Source organism: Bombus affinis, chromosome 5 (assembly GCF_024516045.1).
Source record: "Bombus affinis isolate iyBomAffi1 chromosome 5, iyBomAffi1.2, whole genome shotgun sequence".
Taxonomy (NCBI): domain Eukaryota; kingdom Metazoa; phylum Arthropoda; class Insecta; order Hymenoptera; family Apidae; genus Bombus; species Bombus affinis.
Window position 1 is genome coordinate 9,460,217 of NC_066348.1, and position 23,702 is coordinate 9,483,918.

General features: G+C 34.2%; 1 protein-coding gene and 1 long non-coding RNA gene across 4 annotated transcripts in view; one reads left to right on the forward strand and one right to left on the reverse strand.

Moving 5' to 3' along the window:
- Positions 1 to 19,735, reverse strand: part of LOC126916362 (uncharacterized) — a 123,632-nt gene extending 103,897 nt beyond the window's left edge. The window contains exon 1 of the long non-coding RNA XR_007710544.1: positions 19,443 to 19,735. This is a non-coding gene — a long non-coding RNA (uncharacterized LOC126916362). The remainder of the gene's footprint in view (positions 1 to 19,442) is intronic.
- A 135-nt stretch (positions 19,736 to 19,870) lies between these two features.
- LOC126916342 (trichohyalin-like) lies at positions 19,871 to 23,576 on the forward strand. 3 transcript variants are annotated; one of them, XM_050722056.1, is made up of 3 exons: positions 19,871 to 20,108; positions 20,381 to 21,646; positions 23,498 to 23,576. In XM_050722056.1, the coding sequence occupies exons 2-3, from the start codon at positions 20,412 to 20,414 to the stop codon at positions 23,499 to 23,501; spliced, it is 1,239 nt and encodes a 412-aa protein (XP_050578013.1). In that variant the 5' UTR covers positions 19,871 to 20,108; positions 20,381 to 20,411; the 3' UTR covers positions 23,502 to 23,576. The 3 variants fall into 3 exon arrangements, with proteins under 3 accessions (XP_050578013.1, XP_050578012.1, XP_050578011.1); XM_050722055.1 differs by lacking the exon at positions 23,498 to 23,576 and adding an exon at positions 21,765 to 21,930; XM_050722054.1 differs by lacking the exon at positions 23,498 to 23,576 and having other exon boundaries at positions 20,381 to 22,666.
- Positions 23,577 to 23,702: the final 126 nt, after the last annotated feature.

Below are 23,702 nucleotides of genomic sequence, written 5' to 3' on the forward strand. Positions count from 1 at the left end.
CCAATAAATATTCTTGGCAAAGGTATAAATACTTAAAAATGCTCGGCAAGTTAAATATGCGTAATAAACTTTTTATCCCAAGAAGGAGTTTTATCGGAACTATTAACGTCTCCTCGCGAAACAAACTTATTACGATAAACCCGCTAAAAACCAAACTTAATTAATGGAGGTAACTATAAAGATATACGGTATTAGCTGGGTGAATTATTTTTCTGAAACGGATACTGAGACTTGCGCAGAACTCGATTTGTATAAAATTGATACTCGAAAAAAGAGAAATACAGAGGAAACTTAATCGTTAGAATAAAACTCGAGAGATAAGGAACGAAAAATTTCACTTTCTAACACTGCGTTGATTTCACTGTCACGGGATAAATTGAACTTATAAAATTCGAGTTAATCTCACGTAGATTAACGTATCGAACACAGTCAAAATCGTGCTGCGAAATCTAAAGTATACGACAATCTATAAATTTTCATTCTTCTACGCACTTAATGACTCGTACGACCTTAAATAATGGAAGAACGATTAAAATAAATTGAACTTCTTCGCTGTTCACCAATTTTCGTCTCAAAATCAGAATGTCAGATACCTAACACGTGAATCTTAAGAAACTTGAACTTCATCCCTAGAGTACGATTTTTACCATTGAAAATTCGATCTCGATAACAACGCGCCAAAGTCACAGGACGCGTTATTACACACAAGTGTCCACGTATAGCGTAGGAAATGAGCGCGCGAACATTTTGTCCGCGTGTATACCGATAGCGATGACTTATCGATTTATCGTTGTGTCCACGTGGATCGAGTGGCGGAATTAGGGGTTAAGTTAAGCTAGGTCGCGACTCAGGGTCGAGGGGTTACATGTCTGGTCGATGTGCCGCGATGATTGGCGGAATGTGCCGTTTTACGAGGCTTCGAGGACGCGTACCTACGAGCAGTGGAAAAAAGCAGAAAACGACGGACACGGTCGAGAAGAGAAGAAAGCCTAACAGCGAAGACGAAGAGGAAGGAAGAAAAGGAAAGCAGAGAAAAGACGACGCTGGAAGCGCGCGCCGTCGCAGTTATAATTTGATGCAACGCGGCTATAAAGGGGATTACGCGCATAGATGGCTATAATTTTCGTGGAAAATGGCCAAGAACCCTTTTACCGCTCTTCAACACGACACGTCGATGACCTTCCCTCTACTTCCTCTCTCCTGGTTTCCTTAACGCGACATTCCAGTACGCATTCCGTGCTGTTGTCGTTCGTTTTTTTATCTCTGACTGGCCGTGCTGCGATTAATTAATAACCCGGGAATCGCAGTGCTGCGAGTCAAGATTTTTAGAATATAAATTGCCTGATTAATTAATAAATTAATGAGCCTTCTATGCTTTGCCAAATTATGCGACGATCATCGAACGTTTGTCGATATCGAATGGAGGAACGAACGAAGGATCGAACGAATAACGAGGAGAATGTTTATGTAAAATACTTGGAGATAAAGAGGAAGGATATATTTGATATATTTTGTAGAATTGACATACTTTTATGCTATTGATGTCGCTGTCTGTACGTGTAGTTTTAGTTTTGTTTTATGTTTATAAACAATGTAGAAACAAGCCCAGTTCCTAGCCCATCAGGCTGAATTAATATATATATTATATGACACATAAACAAGTTTTAGAAAAATTACAAATGCGTAAGGAGAAAAGTTTGATAAATACATTTTTATTGATATTTTTAGCTGAATGTCATTTCATGATTAGAAGGGAATATTTTAATATGACAGTGGAGAGTAGAAAGAACCTGCTCTGCTCAAAGATATAATATTCTTAAAGCACTCGTATCAATTTCTTCGAATGACCAAATACTTTTTAACCACTCGATGCACATGCCTGTGACCGATTATTTTAACCATCCGTATTTACAGACTGGAACTCAAGAGTTACGATATTTTATATCCTAAAATACCTACCTATTTTACTCTACTTACATTCTATATCCTAAAATATTTAAAAACAAATTATACGTCCATCTACACCGTCATCATTTTCCCATTATACAAAACTTAATTGTTCTCTTTGATAAACGAAGAAAAAAATTGACCCACGAACGGTATGGTTCAGCAACTCGCGAAGACAATTTTCACATGAATAACCAACACCTCAATTTTATTACCAAACAACACAAACAACTACCTTCTAAAACTTAACCGTGAACGTCGGCGATCATTTCCTATTGAAAGGCGATACCGTTGTTTAAGAAAAATAAAGTGCAGTATAGTGCGCCACGGTCAATATTAGTTTTAGCCCGATGAAAAAAAATGTATCATGTTTCTCGAAAAAGGCAGAGCACGGTTAACCGAGCGCCTTCTACCATTAGTGATATATCATGGTTGCGGAGTGTTATCATAGCATTATAGACAATGATTATCCATCCCCTCGTTCGCGAAGTGAAAGGGGTGGGCCGAAAGGATCGAGATGGAAACAGAGCAAAGAGAGAACCGCGGTGAGATGGATCCCCGGATCGAACGGTCTGTGCAGCTTATTTTAAGGTCAGCCGTAAACGAGCTGAAAGGTCGGTAAGGGGTATGGGGCGTGGCGAGCATAAACAAACCTCATGCCATATTTCGCAACAACAAATCAACTCGACACCTCGCGGCGTTCGGTATAATCAGCTAATTCGCGATAACAACTTAATTCAGGCCTCCGTGGCCCCGATTAAACAAAGCGTAACTACTTAATTCGTTTAACGAGCGGTGTTGCGCGGTAGGGCGAACGCATCGCTCTTTGCGGAGGTGCGAACTTCGCACGTACCGGTTACGTACATCCCCTTAGCCAGTGTTCTTCAACCTGATTCCACGACGATGCGCTCGATCGTGATATATATCGTAAGATAGTTTTCGAGTAAACGATAGAATAATTGAACGTGCACGATAGAAACGATTTCAGATCGATCGAATAGCGTTTGATTTGATTGACGAAAGATCATGTTGTTGCAAAAGTTTCTTTCGTTTTATAAGGGAATAATAGAAGCAAAACACTTTTTGTTTTACATTCGATAGAATAATATAAAGCAAATTAATATAAAGGGGAAAAGCTAATATATAACATTCAAAGGAGAGGAAAGATAAATTTCTAAAGATAAAGTCACGTTTATGGATCTAAGTTAAAGATCTCCTTATAATCAGATTGTGTTCTATGTACCTATCTTCTTTCTTATAAATATATAAACCGATAGAATAGTTACGATAGTAGCAGTGATATTTTGGAAAAAATTACGTTTTCCAAAAAGCTACTATTTTTCGTATTCTACTTCGCATACTTTTATTTTCAAGGCAAAACTTCTTATATATTTCAAAGTATCGTGATAATCATTCGGAAGTGAAATAATTGATCGTAGTCTTCCGAAAACGAAAGTAAACTTTCGTCTGGAAACATTTTAAAAGTTGCTTCGTCTATTTTACAGCAACTGTACCCAATTACAATTTACGTAGGATCTAAGATCGTATACTAGAAATTGTATGTTTTAAAGGGCCTATAGAAAGAGATGGTTTCTAGTTTCTATGAAAGCATCGAATAATGTGGCAAGAAAGTTGGGAACCGCTAAGGTGCAGCACCGATCGAAGCCAATCGATTCGTCCGGTCATTACACGGTAATGATCATTACCAACACGGCACATGTGTTCCTCGAACTCGTCCAGCTCACCGAAATTCGCCTGCCTCTACTCTGTCGTCATTTTTCTACGCGTCTCGGGCGCAGTAACTTGCTACGAAAACGCACCCTGTAACTAATGCCTTCCACCTTCTCGCTGTGTTTCTTTAGCGTGCCACATACATATTTGGTAAATTGGTTTAAAAAATTTCCTACAAAAACAAGATTTTCTACGAACACACTCGTGTAAAAATCGATTTAGAAAGATCAAATGTTAAACAAGAAATTTAAAGAAGAAGTCAGATACATTTGTTCGATTTTGTGAAAGTTGCTTGATCCTTTTCATATAAATTAGTGGAGATAGTCAATGGAAAAGCTTGGTACACATCATTTTTGCTATTTCTGCACACAACTAACAAGACGCAACATATAATTTGTTTCATCCGTTAAGTTTTATCATTGTTGCGTAACAGATAATTCATTGTATAAAGTAAAATAATACAAATATTAATAAATTAAGTATCAAATAATAATATTATAGATCAAATACTGCAATATATAGGTGCACATATCTGTGTTATTTTTCTTTCTTCTTTGGTTCAAATAAGCATTTAGAGAAGCAAATATAAAAGTATTAAAATCTTGTACAAATATTTTACTTATCGAATAAATAACTAGTATATGTAGGAAACATATTCGCGCAAGTTAATTTTAAAAGACTAGATCAATTCGAATTTTTATCCGTATCATGTTTTCAATGTTATTCGTTCCACGACGGCTTAGGAAAAGTAATTATCAAATTTATTTGTCTTAAGTACCTAACGTGTCGCACATTCTTACTACCATATCAGGACTCGTATAAAGAATTTGACAAAATCATACAATTTCATATATAATGAGTACCATAAACATTCTTCCCCCCCCCCCGCCTCCCTCCCCTCCCCGTTAACCACGTTCGTACATTGTTGGCTGCTACAATCCTTTCTGAAGGTCCGAAGAAAATACACAACCTTGTAAAGGGCCACGTTTACCTATCTTTAACGTGTTTCTCCTCTCTTCTTACGAGAGTTCACCTCATGAAATATGGCTGTTTGAACCCGGACATGTTTCCTCTAACTTTTACAAGCGCCAATTCCGGCTCGTAACATTCCAAACTACTCTTTGAACTACGTCGGACGGTAAAGAGTGCTTCTTCGGGTCGAGAAAAAAGGCTTTACTGTTACATCGTGTACCACATTGTATCGAGTAATCAGCTGCGTTATATTCGACTCGGTGTGCTAATTTTTAATAGTCCCGTTCGATGTTAGTAGCCGCAAAAGCAGCCGAGAAAACACGAGTCATCACGTGGAATGCAATCAACTTGAATAAGTCATTACGCGATGACGTTTCATGAACGTCGTTGTCTGCATAGCCTCGTCAGGCATCAGACGAATTTACACAGAAATTAAGACAGAGTAATTTATAATCATGAACGCTTGGAGAAAATGGAACATAACGAAAGCGATGGGGGGAAAAAACGGGATAAAAATAAGAGAAAACTGCGAGATCGACTAACCTCGATGATTTCACGCGATCGTCAAATATCAATTAACAGATTGGAAAATATAAGGTAATAATAACGGCTGTGCTGGACAAATGATTCATACTTCTTAACGTCGTAACCACGGTATGTACTAGATAATTTATACCTAATTTTAAGTGGTTTAAAGGTATACTGAATAAAAGGCAACGATACACTTGTTAACGACAATCGTTAAAAGATACACTACCATCCATAAGCCTCTAGTCATGCAACGTTTCTTATAGCTTCGCATAATGATCACTGCATTATACGCTTCTTGCGAATATATTCGATATTATAAATTTTAAATAATTGAAGGTATTCTTTAGGCTATAAAGAAACGTATTTTTCAAAATTGACGTAATATATCCAAATCTAGTTATTTTTATTTTTTTTTTTTTTATCATTTATCCTATAAATCTCGTGAAAAATTTGGTTCTCTACCTTTTGTACCAAATTAAACGCACAATGATTTTAAAGATTCCTATTACATGTATGTACATGTATCAACAAGTATTTGCAAGTCATTACACTTATAATATTATAGTACATATTTGTATGCTAATTAATGTGGCCCAAGCATATTCAAATTCCCGTCACTTAGTATTACTTTCATATGGCTGGAAAATTTTGATACTACGAAAATGCTATGTAGAACCTGACAGAGGAAAATTTTATTCCGGAATAAGAGTATGTATGTGAAAAATAAGAGGGAAACTCGATTTTTCACGCAAATGGAACACTAACAAAGAGCACAAGATATTAAACAACGCTGACTACAGAAATGACAGATACCAAAAGTAGAATGAAAATAAAAATTCGACGAGGTGATACTTGGAAAGGACTTAATTTCTTGACAATGTATATGTTGGCAACAAGTAATAAGTATAGGCCAGACTAGTCGAACGTATCGATCATACTTCGAACACGGAGGTGGAGTAAATAATACCTATGTGGCTGTGGAAGCATTGTTCTGATGACTTATGGTAGGCAGCTACACATCGAGAAACCTCGCGATAATATACGTGCTTACGACTTACACGGGTCGCATGAAATATAAGCAACATTAATGACCGGCACGGAGATCGTGTAATTTACCACGAATTTTTCCCCTTTCCGCGTCTTTCTCAATCTTGGTGCGCGCGAGAGACTTTCCAAGATTTACTAACCGATCATGTAATTACACGCAACACAACAGTGAAATCACTGGATGTCAACCCGCATTTAAGTAAATGAGCATCACGCTACTGAACTTTCTAATGGTATCAAGATCGTCCCTTACCTTTCGTACCGATGTTCTTTATCCTCGAACTTTTCTTGTTGTTTCTCGTTCACGTCAACGTTTAACGTGATTGTGAATAACGCTTCTTATTCAGACAGGCCGATCATTTACTGCCCTGTCGTTCGTAATGAGAAAATTGCGGATTTACGTTACAAGATACATACAATATGCCGAAATATGCAAAATACAATTGCCATTTTCAGGTCATCGAGGGTTGGTAGATTTTTGCATGACTCAATTCGGATAATGTAGAGCTATTCGAGTTAAAGAGATATTTGGACCAAGCTGAACAATTTGTCTTGTAATTGTGATAATTGTAATTCGCCAAATTCGATTATAAACAAATCTTTAAACGATCTACGCTCGGAAACAGATTATTGGACTCGTTATTAGCGATGTGATAAACAGTTAAATATACAGAGAGCACAGGGTACATTACGAATTCAATCATCGATGTGCTACGCTTTCTATCGTTTCTTGTCATTTAGGAATTAATTTTTCTATCCTTATCTCGTAGAATCTCTGTGAAATAAAATTTCATTCTCATATTTCATAAAAAAATCACCTTATCCTGTAATACTATCAAACTTTACTTTCAAGTTTCACACATTTTTTTCTCATTAATTACTGTAATATAGAATTCTCGATCTTCGTGGAGATCTTTTCCAGAAAGAAAGATAGTAGTCGAATGTTGCACCTGCAGTCGAGAATGTGTTAATACGATCTTGCTTTTCGAAACGCTTGTAATTTCATAAAGAACTGCATTGCAACGCTATAATTTTAAGATATAAGCACATTTATTATAAACACGCTTTGAATACCACAGCATGTAAATGCATATCTGTTCAAAGTGTGTGAAAAATGGGCTTTTACAACGATACGTTAAGATGCACCGTTGATGCAACCAACAGCTTCGTTATTCTTGAAAACCGCAATTTCAGTATGTATTTACAAAACATTCGCGCGTTTCGTGTTTTCTACAGATATTGTCCCGTGTACCGTTATACGCGTGTTGCATCGAAGGAAATGACAAGTACAGCAAACTAAATTGTTCATTGGAGGAAACTATTACAGTATAATACGCAACTGTCGATATACGAAACCTCATGAGAATTTTTTTTTAATTATTGATTAACCGCTATAACACATTACGAGCAACTCGGTTGGAATCATAAAATTTTGGAAAAGATTGACTCGTTTAAAAAATTGTAGAAACATCAGAATTTCCTTCGATTATATTCTACAGAAAGTAATTTAATATTAAAATATGATCTAGCAGAGGAAAATTTATCGCGGTACAGCATGACATAGTTCATAGCCATTTTTGTACCTGATATATGATTGAGGCTAAATTTACAAATGAATAAAAACGTTAAACAAGATGAAATAAAGTTTGAAATAAAATAAAAACAAGTTTCACGTATTATACTGAGTTTATTCGAGTAAATTTCAATATCCTCCATTTGAGATTATCGTGTTATATCGTATAGCATCTGGTAAATATTAAGATTCTCAAAGAAATATAAAATCAAGCCAAAAAATCATATTACAATGCTATAAACATGGAAGCTCGCCGATAAACGATAAATTCAACTATGTAGCCGTATATCTGTTTGGTAAAAAACTTGAAGAGGGGTTATATTTTCGTAGAGGATGAGCTAGTGGAATAACGTATTCCGTTAAGTTGAAGCAAACATAGGGAGAAGGAAAAAATTGGATATGTGCGCGGCGACGATAAGAGCGGTGAATCGCGCATGTTTCTCCTAATAACAAATCTTGTTTCATGCACGTCGTGGAAGGAACGGCTTCGTGACTCTTCTACGTGGTCAGATATCCCCGCCAGAGATATAATTTATTACGGAGTATACGTATCACTTCATCCGAAGGGATCAAAACGGTGGCTCTCGCAACCACTTTAGCAACATCAGCTGATATGATGGTATTAGCCACAAGAAGACAGCACTTATGCACAGTTATTTCTTAGAAAGATTAACTTTTCCAACGATCCTCTCTCGTGTTATAAGATACTATATACGTACGTGTATATTCTGTTCAAATTTTATAACACGAGTTAAATATTAATTAGAATGCAAATATCCTTTTTCTAAGAATGAATGGATACGTGAGCGTATCTAGGTCAAAATTGTGAACCAAGTCCTTCGTTTGCTGTGAAGCCTAAATAAGAAAAATATTCTTCTTCCGTGTTCTTAGTTTTCTAATTTCTGTACTTAACTTGTCATGATAACTTAGATATAATATGGTAGAATATTTAGGAAGAAAGTAAAGTATTAAGTGATTGGATCTTTATTGTTTGAAAGAATATTATCTTTATTATTATTATTTGTTTGGAATAAATATTTGTCTATTGGATTAGAACTTAGACAAGCTTTGTTTTAACTTGTAGAATTTAGAATTCCACGTTCTTGGGACTTTTATTATAAAGAGTATAGCATATTATCTAAGAAAAGAAATAATATATGATTATTATATTCGTTAAATGAAAAAGAGAAAATTATGACAACTCGTTGTCTGATTTTTTCTTTTATTCATACCACGTCGCGGAGTTAAATAGGCACACGCATTGTATGCTTAACTCGAGTAAAAGAAATCAATGACGGAAGTCGAGATTGTCGTATATTAATTGCAAGTGCGTGCAGCACGAACGTAGTAGCGTACTTTACAACTACAAATGGCACACTATATCATATCCAAATAAGGAGGAATCGTCGTCCTTTAAGAACTTCTTAACGTGGAGTTCACATATGACGAAGCACGAAATAAAGGAAAAAATAGAACGAAGGTAATATCTTAATATTGTGGAGGATCATGTAAATGACTAGTAATATAAGAAATACATAAACGAATTAGCTACGTTGATGTTTTTATAGCAAAATATCTAATGAAGGAAATAAACGTACGCTAAAAAATAATTATTCGTTATACGTCGAATAACCTTAAGAATTGCATTCCTCTTCAATCTAAATTAATAAAGAAACTGTTTCCGAATTGTATATTTACATTTTCTTCAGAAAGTTATAACACAAAATGAAGAAAAATGATCATAATGGAGAATCTTTCATGAAGAAGCAACATTTCGTACTTTCAATCCAATAAAATTATATTACAAGCGTAAAAAAAAAGTTAACGAATGGAAAGCAGTAATTTAAAATTCTCGTAATACAACTTTTGCAAATCCAATAGTCTAAATGACATCTACAACCCTCTCTATACGTTTCCCTTAGTGATTCAGCACAACCAATGAACAAATCTCAAATCTCCATCATCGCTGGAATTACTTTACTGTAATAGCAAGTGTTATGCTGCAAATTGACACTGATAGATAAAAAAATGAATACCTCTGGACCACACACAGTTTTAGACATATTATTATCATTTCAGCTGTGTAATTCAATCATTTTCTCTATCTTTTTTTGGAACTCTTTCGCGTATCGAGCATCAGACAACCTTTTTCTGAAATTCGAGTAAAAAGATATCGTTTGCCGTACCAAAATCTTTACCGTACAAAGTAAATATTATTTAGTTACAAATCTCTGAATTCCGTTTCTTTAAAATTAGAATTTCACTTTCTTTGAATTTAAAAACACCTGTCCTTTGTACGTTTCATTAACAATTCTTAAATTTATCGTACGAATTTTCTTTTCTTACAAACACGAAAAGAGTATACAATCTTCTCAACTCTTACTTTGTTATATAAAGAAGCTCAAAGAACTCAACTACTTCAGAATGTCGATAAACCTAAATGTAACTTTAATTTACATTTTGATCGACAATTGCTGGATTTCAATCCGATACGTATCAAACGTTGTACGGTTCTACGTATTTGCCTTAACTCAAATGCTCTGTTCTCGTACGCGTAAAGACCACTATCTTTCATCGGCAATTTCTCATTTCCTACACTATCATCAAAATCATCTAATCGAAATAAATATACATGCGTGTTAACCCAATGTAAATTAATTCGACAGACGATTAAACATTGAAAATACCGAAATATTAATATCGATCATGCGATTCACATCCGTTAACATCGAGCGAACGGTTCACAACGATTCGCGTCGATTAAGATCGGTGAAACGGTACTGCGGTAACAAAACGAAAGTCACTCGGCGTTAAAACACTAATTTAATTTGAACCGAGACCCGGCCGACATGCCGCGAACAGCTTTCGATTAAATTAAGGACCATCTGTAACACCGGATCCCTTCGATCAATCCCACGAAGACGGACTGTTTACAGAGTATATACCTGGAAGGACGAATGCGTGTCACGATTTCTATCGTGATGGACCACCAAATAAAACGCGATGAAGCGGCGGCTGATCCGCGGCGTTTGTATAGCGAATCATTTGAAAAACCACCGTGACGATGGCCTTCCACACACGAGACACGAAACCGCATCAGAGACGCGTGACGATGAGAAGAGCCGAGAAAACGAATAGCGGAAGATAGACGTAGAGAGAGAAAAAGAGGCGAAGAGAGAAAAAAGAAGGAAGAAAAAGGACAGGCCAAGTGAGACGATGGTGATGATGAAGATCGGCGACCGACGGAGAAAATGAACCACGAACCATCGGGCCTGCACCTCACCCCTTCTTAAATCGTGTGCACACACAATCACCTCTCGCGGCGAACTCGGGGTGTCGAGCGAGCTGGCCAACTCCTATATTATTATCTGCTTCTAATGCCAGCGGCATTGTGTCAGCGGGAGACAGTGGCGCGGATGAAAGGAGACTTGTCTGTGAAAAAACGGCAAAAACGTAGCATCGAACCGACAGAAAACATGGAAACGCGCACGACGACCTCTCAACGTCCTTTTCAACGGTACAACTCTCTTCTCTTCTATTCAACGATTCGATCTATCTCTGCTCGCGTTCTACCCTCTACCCTTCTGTCGCTTCGTCACTGTTTTTCTCTCTACACGTCACTGCCATCCTTGCTTCTATACTAACACGCCATTCTGCTCTAATTTGTACATCGGCAAGAGGCTGAAATAGGCCGTTGTTCAAGTTGGAGTTTGATAAAAATTTAGATAAGCAGGTTCGTTGCTAACATCTGCGTTTATGTTAGCGGTTAGAGATTAAAAGGAATATCGTAAGAGAAAATTAGATAGTACGCGTAGAATAAAATGTACTTTGAGATTAATTTTAGGTGATGTTGAGCGAGCACATCTTTCTTTAGGCTGCAGGATCGCGTGTTCTTCGTGCCTTGTCTTTATCTTATTGTCATAGTTTATACGTATGTGTGTACCTATGTCATAACAAATATTCGAATCCTTCGTCGCGTTCTAGATACTTTTCTTCGTTTAATAAACGTTATAATCGGCAAATTATTTGAAATATTTGACATGCTTTTTCACGTCGTGTGCACTCTATAATTAGCTTAGTTATGACATAATATATGTGTGAGAAAGATAGACACAAGATGTGTAACATTGACAGCTAAATATAAAGAAAGATAATGTACTTGTTCAAGCAAACTTGTTCAAGGTAAAAAAGAAATTATTTCGTTTTACTTGCAAGGACTACCTAATTCAAGGACATGATTTTTACCTGCTCACATCATTCAGAAAAGTTCTGATTTTCCAACTGAAAGGAAGCGTGGCGAATTTTATTAATTTTTCTATGTTGAGAATTTTCAGAACGTAAAAGAAGATAAATGATTTAAAATTAGTTAAATGAAAAGCACAATTTGCTAACTGAATAACATACGTAATTAGATGTTTCATAATTTTAAAAAAATCAAAATGAATCTATCGTCTACAATAAGGCGTTTTCTATTAAATATGTTCAACGCAGCATACCGATTTCTATTTCTATATACATAATAAATTATTCGACATTAGATAGTACGAATTAAAAGTTTTCCCACATGCGAAACGGGAATTCTAAGGAGAAACTCTGACTACAAAATTGATTGTGGAAATGAGACTTCCTTGCTTCGTGCAATTCAATTTCGATTACATTTAAGTATCTTGAAATGATCAATAACGAAGCATCAATCTCAATCCGAAAGACAGTCCGAAGAAAAGGTACGGTCAGCGCTTCTTGATTGCTCATGCCAGTATACAAATCAGCACGACAATGCGTACTACACTTACGAGAAATATTATTCTACATAGTTGAATGAAATGTTATTAACATCGCCGTGTGTAATGAAGACATACTAATGTCGCACAAACATGTCGATAATCAATATCGACAATTTCGCTGCAATTTCTATTAGTTTCCTTATTATTTCCGCAACGTGAACGAATAAACCTACGTACGTTATGTTAATCACGCACCTTACCGTATTTTTATTTTTCTCTTTCTATCGAACTTTTGATGGCTTCGATCGAAAAAGATACCACGAGTGTGCTACTTTAATTTCGTAATAACGCGTATACGATTTTATTTATAATTACAAGGAATGCGATGCGCGAAGAGTCGCGTCGAAATAAGTCGCGAAGATAGAATAAAATTTGTTCGTACAATGTCTTCTTTTCGACAAAATGAAAATTAAAAGTTTATTTACCAAGTATATGTGAATTTAACTAATCACCGACAGAATAAACCCGAACAATCAACAATCGGTCAGTCTGCTTGTGAAAATAAGCGAAAAGTGTAATCGTTTATAACTTCATCTTGGAGGGAATTGAATTTGAACGTGTTCAGTGAAGAATTAGATAGGAGATTCCATCTACCAAATTGACCAAGCAGTTTTCAAGCAATGTGATCGGTTCGAAAAACGCTATTTTCAGTAAAACGACCACATAACCGTGGAAATGTAGGATATCATCAACTACGTTGCTATACAAAATTTTTGTGTGAAATTTTTTGAAGATAACTATCGTAGCTTTGAATGAAAATATTTTTAGAAAATCAATTTCTGTTATTTTACTCGTTGCTATAACACGCATATTGCCACACATTAACTGCTAAACACGTGGATTTCGCTCAAAGCGAACAGGTTTAAACAGAAATTTTAACTCATTAATAGCTTCTGTACGCACAACCTCGTTAAGCTGGATAAATATAAGAGAAGAAACAATAAAATATTAAATTTGGCCTTCTTTTTGTGTAACAACCGACTAAAGTAGCTACTTGCAACTAACAAACTCGTTAGTACGTTGCCATGTTCTTTGCGGTGTCTTTTTACAAAGCAATTGGTATAGCAGGTTATCAAAAGGAAATTATACGGCATATGAAGAGAATTTTTTCTTTTGCAACTCGTACCATGCACGGAGAGAATGCAATGCTGTTTGTCTACCATATTCTCGACCTGTCTACTGTTGAATCGACACGCTGTATATCCACTTTCTTGCAAGAACTTCGAAAGAAACTTCGAAGGAAACTGAAACTGACTGACTTCGGATAAAACGTCGTAAGAAAACTCTTACTTTGCTTCGAATGCGACTTAATCGAATGGAATTAAATGACATACATACTGTAAATCAGTGCTATTTTATCCTGTGCTACTCTCTTCCATGAAATAAATAAAATTTTCATAGAATCACCTTATGTTAGTGTTTATGGGATATCGAATATGCTTTCTCGTTAATTTGCGACGAATTAATTTGCAATAAAAGAACACAAGTTCGGCATATTTTGGCAATATTTAGTTTCATCCGTATTGTATCTATTTTGCATTGTATGATGCATTCGATTTTGATATTTTGATATATATGTTGCTTATAACTGCACGATGTAATGCAAATCCGAGAAGATCGGATTAATCGATCCTGAAAAATTCAGTTAGAACTACGCCACTCATTTAGCAATATACATGCAGATAGATCATCGAACAATTTATTTGTCCGTATGTTTAAATGATCCTAATTTTTGTCTTGGCTTCTTCGTGCGTCGAATCTACTTTGCGTTCTAGTGAATTCACTTCTGAGATATTCGACGTGTCTCAAAACAAACCCAATATTCCATATTATCTATCTAACTGTATGATATAATGGAAATCCAGGAAGACTGGATTAATCCTGAAAAGCTCAGCTAGAACGATGCAATTAACAACATACACGCAGGTAGGCTTCGCATGATGCAGCGTATTTACGATGCATATATTCATCGTACAGCGAGGAGAGTGCGTTGGAAGGGTGGTAGAATCCGCAACGAGAACGGAAGACAAGAGGACGCATCGAGGCCGACAAAACGAAATGTTTGGCCGGGAAAGAAGAAGCCGGCGGGTATAATGGATATCTTTATTATCGGATGGAGAAGGCAAAGCCGATGGCAGTCAGTCCAAAGTGGTCGTAGTATCGTCCCAACGACGACGTTCCGCTATGGCAGGCCAACAGAACTTCGGTCCAATTGGTCTACCCTCCCTCCCCGACATAAATATTGATGAAAACGATACATTTATACGCGAACGACAAGTCCGTCCGCGGAGAAAAAGCCGAGAGATTTATTGGGACGCGGCCTCGCGACGACAGCCATTTCTGCGCCGATCATACATCAAGCAGAGCCTCCAGGCCAATCTCCGATGGCGGAGAAGCCGATGCTCATGTGATTCCTGTTTCTAGACCGATCCACGTACGATTCGTTAGAGAGTGTCGTTTCGGGCAGATTTTTTAAATGCCCCCGCCAGACCAGATTCGATCGTTTATCGCTCTAACTTTCCTTTCTTCGGCATCGAGCTTTGTCCAACGATCCCCCGCTCCTACGACCTTTGCTTTTTATCACGCGCTATATAACCCTCTTAACGGACTAATGTCCTGTTAAAAAGTTTCAACTTTCGGCCGATTATTAGCCGTGCTGTTTGTATTCAGCTTGAGAAGAAACAAACGGATTCCTTTGGTCAGCATTGTAAAGAAGTATACCGATGAGATGGTGAACCGAAAAGACAATAACATTATACTAGTGCTGTTCTTAATAGAATCTATAACGATAACTAATTTTAGCATTATGTATTGTTAATCGCAATAAATAGTCATTTAACTTAACTCTACTGCGTTTTCTCAGTCGTTTTTTTAATGTATCGTATTTTTCTAAAATTGAAGGATATCTCAAGCTTAAGAAAAATATAATGCCTTGTAGCATTAAGTTTTATGTACTAGATCTAGAACCCTAAAACGTTAAGATTCTTTCAATCTAGAATACTGTTAATTTTTTTCCGTCTTAACATTAAAACTGACGAAAAATTAGTAGAAAATTAGTAAAACGACTGTTGAAACCTCTGGAAATATTTGTACATCAGTGAAAAAACTCGTTTGTAAATCTCTTGCCTATTTGTCACGTTATTACCATGTATAAATTTCCAATCGACGAATAAGTAACTATACTATCGATTGTTATAAATAAAACGAAAAAGAACTACCAAATACAATCCTTAAAATATTGTGTATTGTGTTGTTTAATTACGGTGATTAGTTATATCGTGTTAAATATCTTCTAATTAAAAAGATATTCGATTAGGCTGATGCAACGATTGTAAAAAAAAGACAAAACAAGTTGTCGATTGTGTTTAGGAACGCTCCTTTTCCTTCACTTGCGAGCATGTTTTGTAAGCATCATTAGAACCGGTTCCCTCGAACACGTGGCGTCGAATGAAACGTGCCAGGGAATTATTTAAGGCCTTAGTCTTGCTAATTTAATAGCAAGGAGTACCGCAAAAAGAATATTTAGAAAGGAAGAACGGTGCGAGCAGGATCGACCACTACACGCGTTAAATTTGATTTACGCGCATCAATGATGTATCAGTTTCGTATCACGACTGATAATCGTCAAGGATGATTAAAATCTCTATATTTTAATATATCATTTTACAACTACGTATATCGTGTCTCTGTCGCGTTTGGAAGCTCAAATTTTTTAACAAGCAAACACACTTGTGATTTTGCTTCCTATGAAAATAAATACAAATATTATTTGCCAACCCACCATCGATCAAAATCATAAATCTTATGAACGATGGTGCACGTAATAATTGTCAATTGAAAACGATAAACATGGCACTATTAAATTGCAAGTTTTGTGAAAGAAAAGTAAACTAAAAGCAAAGTTTTCATCTAACCTGAGAGGCTGACAATTTTGAAATTATTAATAACTTATAAATGTATTAATAATTTCAAAAAATTTTGTAATTTCCCTTCGGAAATCTCTTTCAATATTTATATTGTAACAACATATACTTTTTGTCAGATGTAGCATTAACGTATAATTTACAATACTAACGCCATTATACACATGCATACATACACGCACATACGTATATTATAGATAAAGTTTTGAACTACTGACGCGCCATCTCTCGTAAATATATCATTGATACCGATTACGATGCAACCGATCACCTCACCGAGAATGTTTTCTTACGTCGGGATCCCTGAACAAGCAAGGGACCAGCCCCCTTTATTGGATTTAGTCCCCTAATGATTTTGTCAAGCCAAGATGAAAAGAACCTGCCAACATTCCGCCGTGACTCGTTCTGCATTCGAATTTGGCGCTGTAACCACGCTTGGTTAACCGGCGGGGATCCCCTCGTAAATTACGCTTCACGGATCGTAACCCATCACCTAACGCAATTATCCGCGAGAAACAGTTGACAGGGGAATAATTTTCTTAATGTCATTTAATTTCAATTTTGTATCACAATTTTTTATTCACCACTACTCTTATGAATTACTTCTTATGATTTACAATTAATCATGCCACTTTTAACCTATTAACAAGGAAGATCGAGTTGACTCGTCATTCGAATCCAAATCCCTAGAAGATATCAACATTTTTATTGATAAGTCGTCGTATCATTTCCATCAAAAATAAATTGTGTCGTATTTATATTTGTAAACATTAAAATCGATACGATTGAAATTAATTTATATTTAACATATTTTCTACGAATATTTAATTTTGTTACTTGTATTAATTCTATCAACCCTACGATTATAGAAATTGCTGGTTAAGAAATGACCTGCTTAATAGGTTATGAGCTGTCATTTTTTCTACCTAAAAGTGATTAGAAAATATGCACACATTAAATAAATTCTTTGAAAATAAATATTATTCTCTAGATTGTACAAAATAATTTTTTGTAAATTTTGACAATCATTTGCGAAATTTTCACTCTGTAAGTTATATCTTAAAAGATAAACATACTTTCTAAGAATAGCTGCACTTATGCTCAATTTGTAGCTAAACGAGGTAACTATGTTTATTTCAAAAGTAAGAGACACAATTTTTTATTATTAAGAAAAAGTAGATAAATATTAATCAAGACATAAAGGTTCAATTATTTCCTCAAATACCGCACGTTATCGTATAGTATATAGAGTATCGAACATTGGATCTCTCGCTATTACGCGAAACTAATAAATCTTTCTCGCGATAGATACATACGTATCGTTCCTTTCTTATACAGCTACGTTCCCTCGTTCCAGGAACGGAACCCTCGATCATACACCATTAATTATCAACACAATGCATGAGGATTAGGTTTTTCTGAAGCGTGGACCGCCGAAAACGAACGTGCTCCAGGCGCATCTCCGCACGTCACCGGACGTCAACTTTAAATGGAAATGTCTTAATTATCAGAGCACGTAGCGGCCAACAAAAACATTATCCGCTTCTGAATCGTCCCACCGCGACGCTATATGTATGTCCGCGATGGTAAAGTAAGATTCTCATATGAAGAGAGGACGTTCGAATATTGGTGACATTTATTGATAGAGCTGAACGAGCATTGGCAACAATACGCAACAATAGATGAAAGATTGAACGAAAAATTCTCGATCAGCGACAATTTAATCTAGCGATTTTCAATCTTTCTTATCTCATGCCACTAACCTAACTAAATTGCTAACTAAACTAATTATTATAATATAATCAAGACATCCACATTAGACAGTTAGTGTTTTGGTCGTTGTCATTTCTTTATTTGACGATCTAAGAGAAAAGAAGATCAATGGTCCTAACTAAATATGTACTTAGTTAGGTATTGCATGTCTTAAAAATTCTCGCGGCACTCCTGTGGCCTCTCGCGGCACACTGGTTGAAAATCGTTGATCTAACCCAAACTTAATCCTAGTTGGTTAGTAAAGTACGTGTTTTCATGCAAATTGATATTTTTGAGAATATTATTTAAAAAGTGAAAACTCAATAGAAAATTATTTCGCTCTCCAAATATTATGCAAAGCATTATGGTTTGAGTATTTTATATATTTTTTTCGTATATTTCATATGTGTGTTCTGTGCAATTTTGCACCTTCAAATTTCCTATGAATCTATAGAAATCCGCAGTCTACTTAGTAATATTAAATAAAGAAACAGACTCTGGGGCATAATCATATTTCACTCAAATAAGAAATATTAATAGCTATTTTCACGTAATTGAGTTTCACGATGTAGAAATGGATATGTACATAGATGCGAAAATGAAACAAGTAATAAATGTATAGCAAATATATATGTGAAAAAGACAAATTCCAATGAACTAAAATTTTGTATAAAATTTATAAATGTGAAAGAAACTAATGAATTATAAGAATAATGAATTGCATTCTTCGTATTTTGGCGATTAATGACCTCTAAGATAAATTTTAAAAATAACCTCTTTCAACTTCAATAGTAATTTTCAATTTCGTTTTTTCATAAATTTCATTAGGGAATCTCTATCCCCTAATTCCAATGTTCGTATAAAATATATTAACAATAGAAGCAACGTATAAAATATTAATTCATCTAGAATATTAATAAATGTTCATAGATATAAAGTTCTACGATACTTATACGTAGATTGCGGATTTTTGTGCATTTATGTAGAATTTGAAGATGCAAAAATGCACAGAATGTATATAATATACAAGAATATATGATATACATATATATAGTAGTATAGTATATGTAGTATAGTAATAGTAACTTCCATTTCTTTGTATTCGTAAAAATATAAATTCGCATAGAAATCCACAATCTACTTATAACATGTAAACTGAACATAACAAAAATATTTACTCACGAATCATTCTGGCAAATCTGATAACTACATAGCCTTAACAATATATAAAATATCACTTCTCACAAACTTAAATTCGACGAAAAATGCTTAAACTCATTAATGTCTTTGCGGAAAACACTCGTCAATTGCAAATATTCACGGAATTGAATTACGCAATTGAATTACGCGATTGAATTATAATATCGAATACAATAGCGTCATATTTTCGACCGAACGCGCGAAACTAAAATAACTGATCTGCGCATACGCACTCTATTTCGATATCTTTCCTTTTTTAAATCATTTTTAGTGATTGGTCAATTCATTTCAATACTTATACGATCTATACGGAAAACATTGGCTGCTTTTTCAGAACGACAAGAATTAGCCAATGGTTGTTTCTACTTTTTGCGCAAGTGCAGCTAGCGCAGTCAATGCGAATAAACCTAATGTCGACCGACGTGGATAGACGAACAGCAAGTAGCACGACGTGCAAATTAATTCCGTGCAGAGTTAAACAGTCAAATTTATGGCTACTGATCTGTTCTATCGACTATATCGCATTAACATGTGACACAGAGGAAAATGATAACGGTTGAAAGTCTGCGATCTGCAGCAAAAATGAATATGTTCTAAACGCTTGCAGCAGCATCTTTGAATCAGCTGTCATAAGCAGACGATGCACAGGTAAAGTTTATAGTTTGATACTACATTTTCTAAATTTAATATTCTTTACCAATGAAAATACAATTTCTAATTATTCTTATAGAAATTTTAACATAAATGCTATGTACTTCGATTCGATATCTTTTAAATAAATATTTTAAGTATTCTGAACATTATAAATTTCTCACATTATATACCATTTACATATCTTATCTACATATCAATGTAATTTTTAAATTTATTACAGATAAATTTGTTTTTAGTCTAGTTTATTTGTTTCTTAAATATTTCAGTATCTGATGCCATTTATTGGATTGTAAGGTCATGGAATTGACTGAAACTAGTGTACAGATAAGAGATTGTTCCATTGACTTTATTCCTGTTTACATTAAACAAGAGAATGATGAACATGAGACGGATTTTAATGATATTGAAATAATTAATGCAGCTCAAAATTTTTGTTCTATTGAAATTAAAGAAAGCAAAGGATGTGGTACAATTAACAACAATGAAGAATCAAATATAAACAACAAAAGCAATACACAAAATACAAATAATTTAAACAATCCAAACTCAGCATTAAATATTACACAACAAAATGAAACCTGTAATATCAATGGTATTTTAAATAGTTCAGTGTATTTGCAAAATTTGGATTATGAAAATATAAATATAGAAATACAAAAACCAACGAATCAAATAGCTGAAGTTTTTATTAATCAAAATGAACAAATACAAACAACCAATTATAATGTTTCAACAGTTACAATACCAAGTGAACTATTAGGACTAAATCTTAATATAAAAAAGGAAAATGAATTAGATCAAGAAACAGTTTATACTACAGAATGGTTGTGCAATGTAAATAATGAAACTGATCTTCGATTAAAAGTTTCAAAAAATACCAAGGATAGGATTCAAGAAGTTCCTACTGACATTGATGATACAATAACATTATTGAACAAACACAAAGATCAAACATTAGAGAATGCTAATAATATAAGAACCAAGGAAAGTAAGCCTGAAAAACCTGAAAAACCTAAAAGACAATTGAAAATAAGATCAAACTCGTTACAAGATTATAAAGAAAAGTTACGAAGAAAAGCAGAGTGCATGAGAGAAAAAAGGAAAAAATTATATGAACAAGAAAGTGAAGAACAGCGGCAACAGAGATTAGCAAAGGAGGCAGCAAAAAGACGAGAAATGAGAATGTATTATGAAACACCAGAGCAAAGAAGAAAAAGATTAGATGCAGAAGCTGCAAGGAAAAGAGAGTACAGAATGTATAATGAAACACCTGAAGACAGAAGAAAAAGGTTAGATCGTGAAGCAGAAAGAAGAAGAATGAAAAGGCTTTCGCTGTATGCTAGTGAAACTCCTGAACAAAGAAGAGAAAGATTAAATAGAGAATCAGCGAAGAGAAGAGAGGCTCGACTTAACCAATATGCTAAAGAAACACAAGAAGAAAGAAAAGAAAGATTAAAGAGAGATGCTTTGAGAGTTAGAGAAATGAGATTTACTAGATCTGCTATTGAAACAGAAGAGGAGCGCAAACAAAGGTTAGTAAAAGATGCTCTTCGAAAAAGGGAGGTAAGAATGCATGGACGTCATTCGGTGAATAATAATTTCACTGAACTTCAAACGGTTCGCAATTTTGAAGAATTAAACAATGTGCAGATAAAGGAGAATCCTGATAATAAATTGGGAGGTCATTACTTAAGTAACTGGATGATGTGGTTCCAAAATTCATTAGTCCAACCTGTTCATGTTGAAGAACAAATCATCAAATCTCAATCAGAAAGTAATGGATAAAAAATTTGTATAATAAATTTTTAGTACTGTATATATTCTCTTTAAACATCTATACACGAAACATAAATCATGTAAGATGATTTGTACATATTATTTATACAATATCTATGCTTGAAATATAATAGCAAAATATAACATATTCTATGGCTGCATCAACATAATATTTAGAATATACACCATACATAAATAATGGTTCTTATATACTGTACAATTTTATTTTTAATATTTATATACTTTACAATCAAGTACGATTATGTTATCATATATTGTTAAGAATGTAAAAACTTGTTATTTACTATATTTATTAATGTAAGATAAAATTCAATGACTAATGAATACTATAAACATTTGAAACGTTTAATATCATTAAACTTTGTATCCTAAAAATTACAAAGTATATTCAAAAGTTTTACTATTTTGAAAGATGTACAAAATATGATAAAATTATTGCATTGTTATTCTATTATTTAATATAAATAACAAAAAAGAATTTATTAATGTATTAAAATTGTAAAGAATTAGAATGATACATTTGTGTGAGATAAAAAAAATACATACTTCTTAACAGTGCCTTTTTGTTCACTGTTCTACAAAAGCAATTTGTAATGTGATTCAAACTATTTATACATATGTATATATCATTTAATTATGAATGAATGATTCTGATAAAAATATGACTACTTCTTAAACTATACATACATTGTCATGCGACTTTCCTACAAGTTCCTTTATATGGAATAAAATAAGATAATATCGTTATCATAAAATTTTGTTTCATTAATAATCTTATTTTCCTTTTCTAATCTTCTTCTCTGTCTCTTATGTTTAAAATTTATTATTAATTAATGGGTGGCCCAGCCAAATGGTTTAACCTAAATATCTGCCTTATTTATTACTGTATGAAAAAAGTTCTCAGGATAAAGTTACACTATTTCAAGGGTCACAAATAACAACAAAAATAGTTTTCTCTCATGGTCATCTTTTTACGAGATTTGAAGACAATCAGTAATTCTTTAAATAAAAATACATATTTATTTTTCGATATTCTTGCAGAATATAAAAAGACAAATTCGACGACTTTCATTACCATATCGTTCCCACTATTTAATCTTCAGATATTTGCATCAAAAATAAACATGTGTAATGTTTAATTGTTCAATAGACAAATGTTAAAATTAAAAAATTCCAATTTCTCAGAATTTATTAATTTTTGCATGTTCAATTTATAACCCAAGGTATTAATTAACATTACTCTTATTGAAAGTTATAAGCAAATTTCAAAAATCGTCCAATCTAAGAACAACGATACGCTATAACCATCTAGCGGTGAAAAGGTGGAACTAATCTCTTTATGATGAAATTAAAAAATTGAATTTCTCTGTCTATAAGGCGAATCCATGACCTGTTCAGAAATTAAATTAATGTTTTAATTCTCAGAAATCATCTTTGTCTAATATTATTCCGACTATCTATATAATTAATTAATTACATTACATTACATTAATGTAAAGTGCTCTATTTGAACATATTTTTTGCATCGTGCACCATCTATCAGCGAGTCAGTAATACTAACAAGACGTACATTTTTTAACTGGCAGATAGACCATGTGGTTTACGATCCTTGGCTGTATGTGATATCATGAACGCCGTGGTATATGCCGACTAGTGAGTTTATAACCTATATTATAAACTAAATATTTTTAGAGCAATCAAAATTAAATTGATATTTTAAAAAATAAGTTTGGATCATTCGATAAACATTTTAATATAATATCATTGATCGTAAAATTTTTTAAAATAAAT

Excerpts from the sequence above, each read along its gene's own strand:
- LOC126916342 (XM_050722054.1), top strand. The coding sequence starts at position 20,412 with ATGGAATTGACTGAAACTAGTGTACAGATAAGAGATTGTTCCATTGAC.